This window comes from Aythya ferina, assembly GCF_964211825.1.
Source record: "Aythya ferina genome assembly, chromosome: 10".
Classification (NCBI taxonomy): Eukaryota; Metazoa; Chordata; class Aves; order Anseriformes; family Anatidae; genus Aythya; species Aythya ferina.
Window position 1 is genome coordinate 13,705,246 of NC_140306.1, and position 12,380 is coordinate 13,717,625.

Consider the following 12,380-nt stretch of genomic DNA (forward strand, 5'->3'; position numbering starts at 1 on the left):
GAAAATGCTCCGAGGAGGTGACCGAGAGGTTGGCGACTCAGAAGCCTTGTGCTGGGACTGCTCCCTTCTCGCTGGGGCAGTGCTGATGCCCACCACGCTCCCTTTGGGGCTGCCTCTGTCCTCCAGCTGAGTGATGTGGCTTGGGAGGGCAGGCCCCGGGGTCCCAGCTGCGGGTTTTGAGTGCAAACACTCCAATCTGGGTCACCGCACCTGCCCCAGCCGTGTCTGTGCCTCTCCCCGCCTTCCCCACCAAGGCCTGGCTAAGTTCTGGGCTAGCTGGCAAAATCCTGACTGTCTGAGGGTGCCACATCGTTATGGCTTGCTTGGAGCTGAGGTTTTACCCCACGACCCCTGCTCCCCTTGCTGCAGGTCCTGGCACCCGCTGCTGCCTGTGTCGGGGCTGCCGGGCTCGGTATCGGACTTGGGAGCTGCCGGTGGCTGTAGGGGCGTGTGGAGATGTGGAAGAGCACAGGAGGAAGCGTGGTGGCTCTGTGGGACTGCTGGTTTGGCCCAGCAGAGCTGGGCAGCGAGGTGGGCAGCTTGACTTTTATGTGAGGGGATGCTTGTGGCCAGCACGTGTGAAGGAGAGGAGCTATGAAGCAGGTGCCTTGAGTTTTTTTGGTTACAAAGCCTTCCACCGCCTGATTTCCACAGCTTGCGTTGTTGCCTGATCCACGTGGCTGAAATTCTTCTGTGACAGAGGTCTGGCTTTTGTGTGGCAAGGCTGCTGTGCATCCCCGTAACACTGACTGTCTGCCTTTCGTTTTCCTTCTTAGATCTACAACGAGAACAGAAACCTGTTTGAAGTCAAGGAGAATGTGCCCAGGAAGTTAGTGGAGAAGGTTGCAGGAGACATCGAGAGCCTACTGGCCAAGAAAGTCCGTGCTTTAAAGGTAAGCCGATGGGCCTGTGTGGTAATGCTCCAAGTGATACATTCAGTTTTAAGAAAGGTGTTTGATGCTGTTGTGGCGTTATGATCTCGGCTTCACAGTAATTCCTACAGTTGTGTGGCCTTTTCTGGGAACTGCATCCTGCAATTGCTCTTATTCATATGGATGTTTTCTGGAATATGTCTCAGCTGTCGTGCAAGGAAGTGTGGGTCTACTGTAGGTATCTTCTGGATTTTTATTTTCTGGATTTTTAATCTTTTCCCACTGGCATGTTAACACCTGAAGGTGCTGCCACAAGAATACGAGTGACAGCAAAAGCCTGGCAGCAAATTCTACCCAGTCATTTAACTGGGTATGTGGTAAGTGGGAGCAAAGGTGCTTCCAGTGTGCCTACAATAGCTTATGAAAGCGTTTCAGACAAGTAGGGTGTTTTTTTTCCTGTTTAGGAGAGCATGAACTGAAATGTTTGTGCTGGTGCCTGGCACTTGAATCCTGTGATTGACTGCGTGTGTGAGTTGCCCTTCTGGGTGCCGACGTACAATTCCAATCTACTGTCCTGGTTTGTAATACTCCTTTTAAAATGAGTTCACTTTATCTGTAGTGGAGCCAGGTAATCTGCTCGTGGTGCCAGCGCTGCAAAACCCGGCAGTGGCTGTAACGAGGCAGCAGCAGGGCTCTGCTCCACCGCCGGGCAGGGACGAGCCATTGCCTTCCTGGAGAAACGCAGGCACTCTCACCGCTGCCATGGGGTTGGGATTTTCACATCCAGGAGCTGTAGCAGCCTCTCAAATACCTGCCTGCAGCGAGCAGGATGGAGCCGTGCAGGGCACCTCTGGCAGCACAGCCCACTGGTGTGGGGTGAGGGCCACGGGGAGGGCTCGGAGCAGGTATCCTGGCTGGTGTCTGCACATGGAGTATGGCCACAGAGACTCCTGGTCACCCCTCGGCCTGACGGGCAGGAGTGGGAGCACAGGACAAAGCCCCGTGGTGAGGGGAGGAGTGGTGCGGCCGCCGAGCTGAAAAAGGGCGGTGAGGGGCCACTGTGTAGGGCAGGGGGGGTGCCGAGCCCTGGGGGCGTCAAGGACCGTCAGAGGGTGACAGAAGGTGGCTGCAAACGTGGTGTGCCCCTGGGCTCCAGTGCTAGGGCCAGGGCAGCAAGGCAGAGCTGTGCCCCACGACTGTGCTGAGTGGTTTCCACGGTGGCATCTGAATTCCAGCTGACTATGTTTTTTCCTACCCTTTGCTATGACTCACAGATTTAGAGAGTTTGTGCATCTTCTGGCGCTAGGACCTGTGCCTGTGGTACAAATAATCTTGTTTGTCTCCCAGTCAGCCTTCCTTTTCCTTTGGGTTTTTGGCCAGGAGAGGCTGATGCATTGCTAGGGGCTCACCTGCTGCTGCACCTAACCGCAAGGAGCGGTTCTGGCAGCACTCACTGGGCAATCCACACGTGGTGCTGCTGGAATCCACTGACCTGAATTAGTTCTTTCCAGAGGGCTCCTTCAGAGCACAGCTGCTGGATGGGGGCAGTTTCTTACATCCAGCTCCCCTGTGCATACTGGGTGTCTCGGGTTGGTGGTGCTGACAACATCTGGAAATGGAGACGGGTGAGAATTTGGACCTTCTGAACATCCTCCACGTTGTGCTAAGCTTCTCCAAAGGAGAGGGGCTCCCACAGCTTATTCCCCTCTCCAGCCTCTGTTTTCTTCTGCCTGAACTCTCCCCTTCGTTGATTCATCTCTCACGGAGTCGTTTCCTCCCCTTCTCTCATGACTCACGAAAGTGATGATGACTTCTTGAAACATATTTTTCAGCATCTGAATCAGGTGGGACTCCGTGTATCAGGGAGGGCAGGTGAGGAGGGAGAAACGGAGCCTCTCCTTGAAGTACAAATTGCCACGTCACTCGTGTGCTTGCTCTGCTGAAAAGTTGCCTCCCTGCTTCCTTTCCTGCAGAAGAGGGCAGGGATGTTTCCTGCGCTTTGATGAGGCTCTGCAGGACAGTGCTAGCCTTTGGGCACACAGAAGGGATGCTCAGTGCAGGAGTGGCGCTCTGATTTATGTGGTGATTCAGCCCAGCCATCAAAGAGCTCACTTCCCTGTTCCTTAGTGAAAATATGAACGCGTCGCTATGAAAGTTCAGCTGCGTGCAGAGCATTCATTAATGACACTTGGTTTCTTACCCGGCGTGTTGCGTTTCTAGGGCCAGAAGTCAAGCACAAGGCACTAACAGGTGGCCATGGTGCTGCACCGTGGGTCTGGCCCTGCAGGACCTCTGACTTCCCACCTACATTTCAGAGGAGTTGCTGGGGCCAGGAGTGTGTGGCAGCGAGGGTGATTGCTTCCAGAAAATCCTCTGCGAGGAGCTGGTTATTTGGTTGCTGCCCTTCCCTTTTTGTTCCAGACCATCAGACCTGATGTCGGCCTCATCCTAGGACAGAAAAATTCCTAGGAAGATGTTTTTGCAATCCCCACCCATTCCAGAACAGCATCTACAGCTGGTTCCCAGGGGGCTCCTGCCTTGTGTCCCATGCAGCAGCCTCTGCTTGGCGGGGATTTGCATCAGCTCTAGCTTTCCTTTTCCCCAGTGTCCTCCAGTGTCCTTTCTCCACAACAACCTCGTTGCTCTGAGCCTGCCCTCACAGTCTGCGTTAGGGTCTCTTTTGCATTATGAGGAAGTTCAGGGGTGAGGGATAAGGGAAGAGCAGAGCAGGTGGGTACCTGCCCGGGTACAAGCTCAACGGGCTCCTCCTGCCCGTGCTGGTGAGCTTGCGCTCATTAGGGCCAAGAAAAGCATCTTCTTCTACCCTGTGGAAAGGAGCGGGGTGGCAGATTGCCAGCTGACTGCTGGGGAGTTCATGCCTGTGTGTCATCCCTGTTGTGTTTTCCTTGTGCTGGGAATCACAGCTGGCTGGCTCACGGCTCGACATCATCTGAGACTGGAATTCAACAGGCTGTTGGTTCGCCAAACGCGCTCTTTTGCCACTCTTCTCCAGTTTAATTTTTCTCTCTCTTCTTTGGTGTCTCAGTGTATTGGAGCCATCCTGGCTCTTCTATGTGTCCTGAAAGACGTGTACCTACAGGCTAGGACTTCTCTGAACTCGTTTAGGAGTCCCACCGCCTTCGTTTTTGTCTTCCAGGAGTCCTGCTTTCAGCAATGCTGTGGGCTCGGATGACTCTTGGAGCATGGGAGAAGCAGGAGTGCCTCCTGCCTCCTGCCCCGTTAGAGTGTGCTGCTGGCAGGGCACAACTGAGCCAGGGCAAAGCTGTCACTTGGGGGAATGCACGGGCTGGGTGCCACCTCTGTGTTCCCAAACCTGCTGGGCATTCTTCAAGCCCTTTGGTTGCCTTCTCTCAGCGCAGCCTTTCTCGTTTTCCCCAGTTCCCCAGCTTCCCATGCCCTGTACCCAGCCACTTGTCTCCTCCACGTGCCCAGAACGAGTGCCTCTCTCCTTCCCTGCACTTCCCACATCCCTCCCTCCCTCTGAGGGCGTGCTGCTGCCCTTCTCGCTTCATGCTCTGCTGTGGCCCGGGCTCGGGTGGCTCCTGTGTGCCACACCGTGTCCCCGCAGGCCCCAGCTCCATCGCCTGCTTGTGACCACCGAGGAGATCTCCACAGCCCGGACCCCCTTCCTCGCCTGTCCTGGAAACTCACACAGCTGGGATCAAAGCGAGAGGCTGGCAGCGGGGCTACGGAGGTGATGAAAGACTTCGGGAAGTGTCGGTGCAGGTGGCTGAGGAGTTGCTTGGCGTTACTTCTGCCGCACAAGCTGAACGCCTCAGATAGTTCTGTTGCTACCAAAGCATCTCTGCAGTAAAAGGTCGGTGGTGGGGAGCAACCCCAGGAGGAGGTCGTTGCTCATGGCACGCCGTCTCGGAGTGCTCCCCCTCTCCTCCAGGTCTGGGGACACCCCGGATCTGTCAAAATGGGTGAAATGCATGAGCTGTGCCGCAGAGTCTGTCCCTTCCCAGAGCTCCGCAGACTGGGGGAGAAGGGAGTTGTGATTTGATGGAGGAGGCGGATGAAAGATGGAAATTTTAGATCCTAGGCTATGTTTTAGGCTTGTTTCTACTTTTTATACAGTTCTTGTGAAGGCTGCTTGGGATGATGACTGCTTCATCCTGCACATATTTAAACACAGACAATTTGCTTGCCTCCTGAGAACGGCACATCCCACAGTTTACCGAGTGGGTTATGCCCTGAAGCGAGCTATTTATACGCTGCGACCTGCCTGAAGGCTGCTGTCTGTGCTGGCGTTCCCTCCAGAAGGAGACCTCCCTCTCCATGGAGCACGGCACAAACCCCTGGGTGCTCTGGCACCGGGCACCACTGGGCTCTGGGGCAGATATGGAGCTGCAGCAGGGCCCGGGGTGGCCTTTTGGCTTTTTGGCAGCACGGTCCTGGCGGTGAGGCTGGCGGTGCCGGCGTTCCTCCCAGCAGGTCTTCATCCCACTGCGGTGCACGTGGCAGAGCCGGGGCCGCCCTGCAGGGCCTGAGGATGCAACTGCTCTTGGGAAGGATTCGGGGACTCGCTGTAGGATCCAGGTACCTGTGCTACACGTCGAGCAAACGGGCAGCAAGGTGGCATTTCACACCCCAGAATTGATGGTGTCTGCGCGTGTACATGGCACACGGGTGTGTGTGCAGCAGGGCTGGTGCACCCAGCGTGGCTCCGGGCTGCTGGGAGAGCTGGCAGCACTTAGCAGTGGTGAGGGGAAAAGTTTGCGGCTCTTGTTTGTTCTGTTGTTGTGGAACTGAGCTGCCTATTTTTGTTGCTATGTATTTAGCTCCCGTGTGGGCTGAGCTCGTGGGGAACAGGAGGGCTTTGGTAGGAGGGTTCACCGCTCCTGCTCCTTCAGCCGAGGTGTGAGAGCTCGCAGTGTTTTTCGCTGAAGGCTTTGAGATTTTCCTGCAAGAAGAGTAGGAAAACCCGCACTTGGCATTTTCTTTTGCAGAAAAATGAATCACAGAGTCACTAAGGTTGGAAAAGACCTCCGAAATCACCTGGTCCAACCGTCCACCTATCACCCACCAAACCACATCCCTAAGCGCCACATCCAGCCTTTCCTTAAACACACCCAGGGACAAAGAAATACAAAGGAAAAAATCTGGGGAGTTTCTGGTTTTCTGCAAGCATGTAGGAATGGCTGAACGGGTTTCCTGGGGCTGGGGAGTCTGAGCTTTAGGAGGCGGTGGCGTTCCCCCCTTCCTTTGCCTGGGACCCTGAGGAGGGGTGGCTGGAAGAGCCGGGACTCGGTGCGCAGCGAGGGTGTTGGTGTGGAGATGAGTAAGGCTGGAGTTTGCCGAGTGCGAATCTCTCAGTTTTGTCTCCGATTTCCACCTACCGCCCTCACGTTTTGGGTTTTCCCCCTTCCTGGCGTTTTCTCCTCGCCTATTCCTTCCGACGTGAGGGTGTAGGCAGCTCTTGGCCGTGCTTCAGGATCCTCTGGCGGCAGGCGGGGGGGAGCCGGGCGCGGGGCTGCAAAGCGCTTCCCGAGGCGGCTTCTCGGGGTGAGAGCCGGTCCGTGGGGCCGTGTGGTTGTGTTTCAGTCCCAGCTGAGTGCTCAGCACACCGCTGTTTGGCTGGGACGGGTTCCAGGCTCCATTTACAGCTGGCACGAGCATACATCAAAAGTGCAGAGGGGATTTAATTGGACAGGTTTATCCCTTTAACAATTCCGATCGCCCCGAGATTTCCCTCGCAGGTACATGGTGAGCACAGCCTTTATCAGCTCTTCTGCTTCCTGATAGGGACAATAAAAGGTTTCGCTTGTCTAAAGAGCTGCAAAAATTGGCACGCAATGAAGCATCTCTCAGCCCTCTTCCGAGCAGCTCTGTCAGAGGAGGCTCTGCCCTTGTGGTGCGGGCAGCACCCTGGTTTCTCTTCCTCCATCCTCCTGGAGGCTGCCTGTGTTTCTGGGGGGTTTGGGGGCTCCACCACGCACACGTGGCCCACGTGCACGCTGCTCCGGCTGCACAGCAATGGGCACGAGCCTCTGGCTTCGTCCTGCGTCCCTTTGGCACCCGTGGAGGAGGGCCCACGACCGGCATCCACCTTGGTTCGGCTGAAGCAGCGACCGGTACAGATGTGGTCTCTTCACCTTGGGGATTAACAGCGACAAATCCGTCGCTCTTCCCACTTTGCTGATTGCCACTTGGTGGCTTTTGTTCCGATTCTATTTTTAATTCCCTCCTAATCAAATCCTGGCCGACTGTCCCCGTTTATTTATTTATTTGCTCGTGCACATATGTGTGTGTGTGTGCGTGTGTGTGTGTCTTCTGCCGCACGATTGTTCTTGGGCTGGACCTGCTCCAGTAATCCAATTTGAATCCAATCTCCCAGGTCTGGAATTCTAATTTACAGATTGCAGAGGGGAGCCGAACAATGCCCGCGCACCAGGACGGTGGTTTATTGTCTAATCTAATCAGGGACAATCAGCTGTTTGTAACGAGTCTATCAAAACTGTATTGGGCCGGTTTGCTGAGCGATGTAACCGGCTTTCTTAATAGCGCTAACACGATTTAGGGCTTCCTGCACTTTCATGCAGATTATGTTGAGAGTTTCCCTTTCTTTCCCCCCGAGTGCCTGGCAGCAGCCCAGCCCCATGTGCCGTACAGCTCCGCGAGCGCTCTGCATCTGCGGGGCTCTGCGGGGCACCGGGGCTGCTGCGATCCCACTGGGACAATCCCAAACCCGCCAGGGTCTCAGCAGCACAAACACACCCCGAGCTGCGGGCGGGGGGCTGAAAAGCAGCACTTCTCTTCTGCTGAAGCCTTCAGTGAGTCTCCCCACTGGGTCTGAGCCTTCAGGGTCCTTGGGCTGCCAGCAAGGAGTGAATGGAGCAACTTCTGTCCTCCCCTGCCCGTGGCAGATTGAGGCTGTTGCTCGCCTTCTCCCTGGGCATTCGCTTTCCAAATTTCACACAGCTGCAGCTCGCACCTCCTTGGGCAGGGCTTTGCAGCGCCCTCCACATGCTGGAGCAGTTGGGGAGCCAAAACCAGGGCTGTAAATGGGCTCGAGTCTCTTAGCGCACAGCTCTCCGACCCGGAGCAGAGCCCTCGCTGCGTTCAGAGGGAAGAGAGCTGCACGTGGGGCTGCACATGGCTCCTGCAGCCAGGAGGAGGAGGAGGAGGAAGGCCATCAGCTCCCTGCAATGGGACGGGACCTTCCTGCCTGCCTTTCCTCGCTGTGTGTGCCTTGCCTCACCTCGCCTGGCTCGCACCCCTCTCCAAAGCAGTGCGGCGCCACCTGAGTGAAGATATCGAGGTCCTGGAGCCCTGCGAGGCCGGGTGATGATGAATTGTGCTGAAAGAACATTTTCCTTTCCTTCCTAAAGCACCATGTTGTGTCTTTGACAGCTTTGACAGCTCGCGTGTTTTTTTCCAGTTTCTCCTGGTTTCTGAAGCACTCTCCGCAGAGGTGAAGGTAACCAAAGCCATTGACGTTGGCAGGGAAATTCAGAGTGTTTGCAGTCCTTGGGAAGAAATGTTTGCAATGGTGGCAAACTAAAGGAAGCCATGCCACCGAGAAGGGGATTTATTTGAATTTCCTTGGTTGGTTTCAGCAGGAGAAAATCCATTTCCATGGCTGGAGTGGCTTCTGTGTCCTATCCTGTGGCCTCATGACTAGGTTGTGCGTGGTCGGGGAGGGCAGGGGGGTCTTTGTTCCCCTGGGATTACTGCCAATGTTACGGGGAGCATGCAGCCCCACATCTGTGGGTCTGGTCCCCGTGCTGAGAAGCTCGGCCCCTGCTCCTGTGCTGCTCATGTCCTTGGAGAGCTCGCTGAAGCCAAGGTCTTGGCCAGAAAAGGCTCCCACCCATTTGTGCTCTGGTTTCTTCTCATGCCTTCTCCCCTGAATGCTCGAAATGCGTCATCTGGGATGGAAGGCTCTTGTATTGAGTGGGAATAATTGACCTGGGAAGAAAAACTGAATCATTTTGAATTCAATTCCAGCTGAATGAGGATTTTTTAAGGGTTTCATCCCCAGTTGAACCAAAAAATCAATTATTTGTATGGCTCTGTTTACGGACAAGTAGGGAAGTTAAAGGCTCTGATGACTGAGGGGGCGGAGGCTTGGTCCTGCAGGTTAATGGGCTTGCGTGAGGCTTTCTTCTCTCAAAAGCTCTCTTCAAATCCCACCTTCTTTTCCTAAAGAAAGCGGATTTGGCAAAGCCCCTTTCTGCAGCCCACAAAACACAGACCAGCACTGGCGTGGCTCATCTTGGCGGGTGTCCTACGGCTCACACAGGCTGGGGACACTTGCCCAGCACCTGGCTTTCCCTCTGTGCAGCCATGCGAGCCTGAAACACGTCGGTGTCCAGCCCTGCCCCATAGCAAGGAGCTGCCCTAAGATTCCCGGAGCAGCCGATGTCCATCAGGTGTCTGAGTGCTGCTGTGGCAACGCGTAAATCAGCTGTGACATCTGGCAAATCTTAATGAAAAAAAAAAAAAAAGGCAGCAAGAACCTAAACTGCACGTACAGCTGTGATAAAGAGCCAGAGATAACGCTAAAGAGATGCTATCAGCTTAATGCAGGTTTGGTGCCAGCGTCTGTGGTCTGCTCTTTGCAGAGCAGCCGTCGGTGGCCGCTGGGATTGCAGCAGCAGGCAGAGAGCTCCACGCGTCCCGGCCCCCCGGCACAGCGGGGAGAGAAAGTGGTCGGTGGTAGCAACAACTTCACTGAAGTTGTGCTGCGAGCAGTGCTTCGTGCTGCGCACCAGTAGATGGCACAGCTTTTATATCAGCTAATTATAGAGGGAGAAAACGCGGGTCTGAACGCTTTCTGTGGCCAGTCGTCGCCGTGCCTGCCTCTCCTCTCACTCAAGCGAAGCCGTCTCTGCTGATGGAGGAGGTCGGGTGAGACTGCAGAAGGTACTGAGCTTTGCAACACCTGGGGGGGCAGTGGGAAACCATGATGGGGAAGAGAAAGTAGATGGCTGTGCAGTTAGAGGAGCATGGAAGCAGGTAAGCAAGCCTGCAGGTGGTGGTAGTTTGGCTTCCCAAGCTCACTGCGGCAAGTGGCGAGTTCCCGTAGGACATTTGACTGCTCCAGCTTCATGCACGGGGAAACTGAGGCCTGGAGATACCACGCTTTGTCCTTGATTCCGCTGGGAGCAGGAGCTGTGCTTCCTAATTAACTTCTGGGACGTCAGCTGCAAGGTGTCCTTCATGCTGAGCTGCTACAATAAAATCTCCCTGGAGCTCAAAGCTCTTTCTCCGTGCTCTGTTTGGGTTTGGCACCATTGTTTCCTGGCCCCTGCAGGCTTTGAATGTGAAACTTTTTAACAGAAAACATGAAATACGCTTGGTCCCCTCCTCTCTTGCACGAGATTTTTCCTAGCCACGAGGTTGCAGTGCGACCTTTCCCCTATGATTCAATCCAATTTCAAAGAAAAGTTGGCCAGTTTGGGACCTGCTCTAACTGTCTTTGCAAGCCCTCTGTGTCCCACGGAGACCACGGCTCTAGTGAGAAGATCTGGTTTTGTGTCACCTTGATGCTTCCTCACACATTTTGGTTAACAGTGCCCTGTGTGTTTGCTTTTGCCAGCTCCCCCAGCGTGTCCTGGGAGACACCCAGACCCCAGGTTGGAAGCAGTCTTTGCCCCTAATTTCTGCCTGCTGAGGATCTTCTCACTGCTGAAGCAGTTTCTTGCAAGGGGATGGAGTGGATATGTCTCAAACCTCGAGGGCCTGGAGTGCATGTTGAATATAAAACAGTGTATGTATGCGCCGCTGTAAATAGAGTTGTCACTCTAAAAGAAATGGGGTTTCCAGTGCTTGTCAGATCACTTTAAAACCATTTTTTATTACTAGATTACGTTCTAAGATAAAGTTTATTGTAGCAAAAAAAAGAGGGAAGGTTTAGGATTTGACTGCAGATTTGGAAACACACTTAAAAATTATGAAGTGTCTTCGAGCCTTAGCTGAGGACAGCCTCCCTGCTTCAGCGTTTGCCTCCCTGGTGGCTCCTGCCCAGCTGAGATAGAGGAGGATGTCGGTGCTCAGCCTCCCCCAGCCAGTCACTGCTTAAACCAAGCAGTGTGATGCCGTGTGGACACTGGCAGAGAAGGTCCAGCTCCCAGATTTGCGTCCTCTCAGGGACAGAAACCCTTCCAGGGTGTCCCTGCCCTCCAGGAGCTCTGCCCAACACCCCGCTGCCCACGTGCTGCTCTAACACTACCACCCAAGGGAGGTCTCGTCAGCCCCAAGGATCAATCCTAGCCATGTGTTGCCTTTCTTCTTTCCCTTCCCCTCCTCCACGAGCATTGCTCCTAAAACATTTTTGCTTTCGTTGTATCCTTCATGCCCTTACTTCTGCTGCGTCTGAAAGCAGAGGCACCACCGGGTTGGTGTCAGCTCCCAGCAGCTATCAGTAACATCGCCCTGTCTGAGACGCTTCCATCTTCTCCTCCTCGTTTTCTCTGGTGGTATTTGCCTACCTTTGATAGGCAGCAGTGGAAGGACGAGCAGGATGTTGTTCTCAGCTGTTTGTTTGATGCAGGGCTGTCCTGCAGCGTACCAGGGAAAACAGCAGCCTCCTCCTCCCACCAGACCGACTTCAGAGTGGCGTTGTTTTGCATCCATCTGCTCCATCTACTGTCCTCGTTTAGACACCCACCAAGTGCATCGCAGGCCAGAGGCTGTAAGAAGCAACAATTTGCAAACATGATCCCAACGCTGCAGTCCCCAGCAGTGTGCAGAGTGAGCGTGGCACGGAGGGGCAAAGAGCCCGGCAGCCTGCGCCCGGCAGGGGTGTCCGGATGCAGCAGAGCTGCTGCCTCCTCTCCGCTTTGTGGGTTTGAGCAGGACCTGGCTTTCTTGAACATTGCACAAGGACTTCAAAGAGAAGAAAGTCAGCTGGATTTAACCCCTAGATTGGCAGGGAACCGTGCTTGCCATAACATCTGGCTCCAAAGAGCTGGGTTCATTTGTGTAGGGATTATTGGGGATGGTCCCCACTGCCGCGCTGTTTGAGGGGGTTCTCCCTCACCCTCCGTCTCCCACTCAAACCCAGAACCTCTGCAAGGTCCCAATTTGAGGAGCTGCTTTGCTCCTTCTGTGCCGAGCATCCCTAAAACCTGCGCTGTAATAGCATCCCTGCTAATTATATCACTGCAGATTTATTTCATGGTAATATTATTGCTGGCCTCAGGCATCACCGCTATCATCGGGAAACATCGAACGATCGCAGCTCCTTAGCTGCCTCCATTAAAGCCGGGAGAAGCGTCTGGGCCTGTTTATAAGTTTTGCCTTTTGATGAGAGCCGAGGATTGATGAGCTGGTGGATGTGAGGTTCGCAGACTGTGCCCTGGAGGGAAGCTTGCCGAGTCACAGCAGCCATAAGGTGCAGATGGCAGGAGCGCTGCCTGAATGCTTATGCAGCTTGGGAAGCGGGGAGCGAGTCGGGAGCATCACCTTTATCTCCGCAGGGCAGCCCTCGCCCCCTCCCGGGCTCCGAGCAGCAGCCAGCACAAAGCAGCAGTGCTG

The 12,380-nt window shown here is 54.7% G+C and overlaps 1 protein-coding gene across 5 annotated transcripts in view; it reads left to right on the forward strand.

Annotated features, from left to right (window-relative positions):
- The window catches only part of CACNA2D2 (calcium voltage-gated channel auxiliary subunit alpha2delta 2), a 169,209-nt gene that overhangs the window by 71,654 nt on the left and 85,175 nt on the right, over positions 1-12,380 (forward strand). For all 5 annotated transcript variants that reach the window (XM_084531333.1, XM_084531335.1, XM_084531334.1 and 2 more), the window contains one exon: positions 777-893. In XM_084531333.1, the coding sequence (XP_084387459.1) occupies positions 777-893 (117 nt within the window). The remainder of the gene's footprint in view (positions 1-776; positions 894-12,380) is intronic.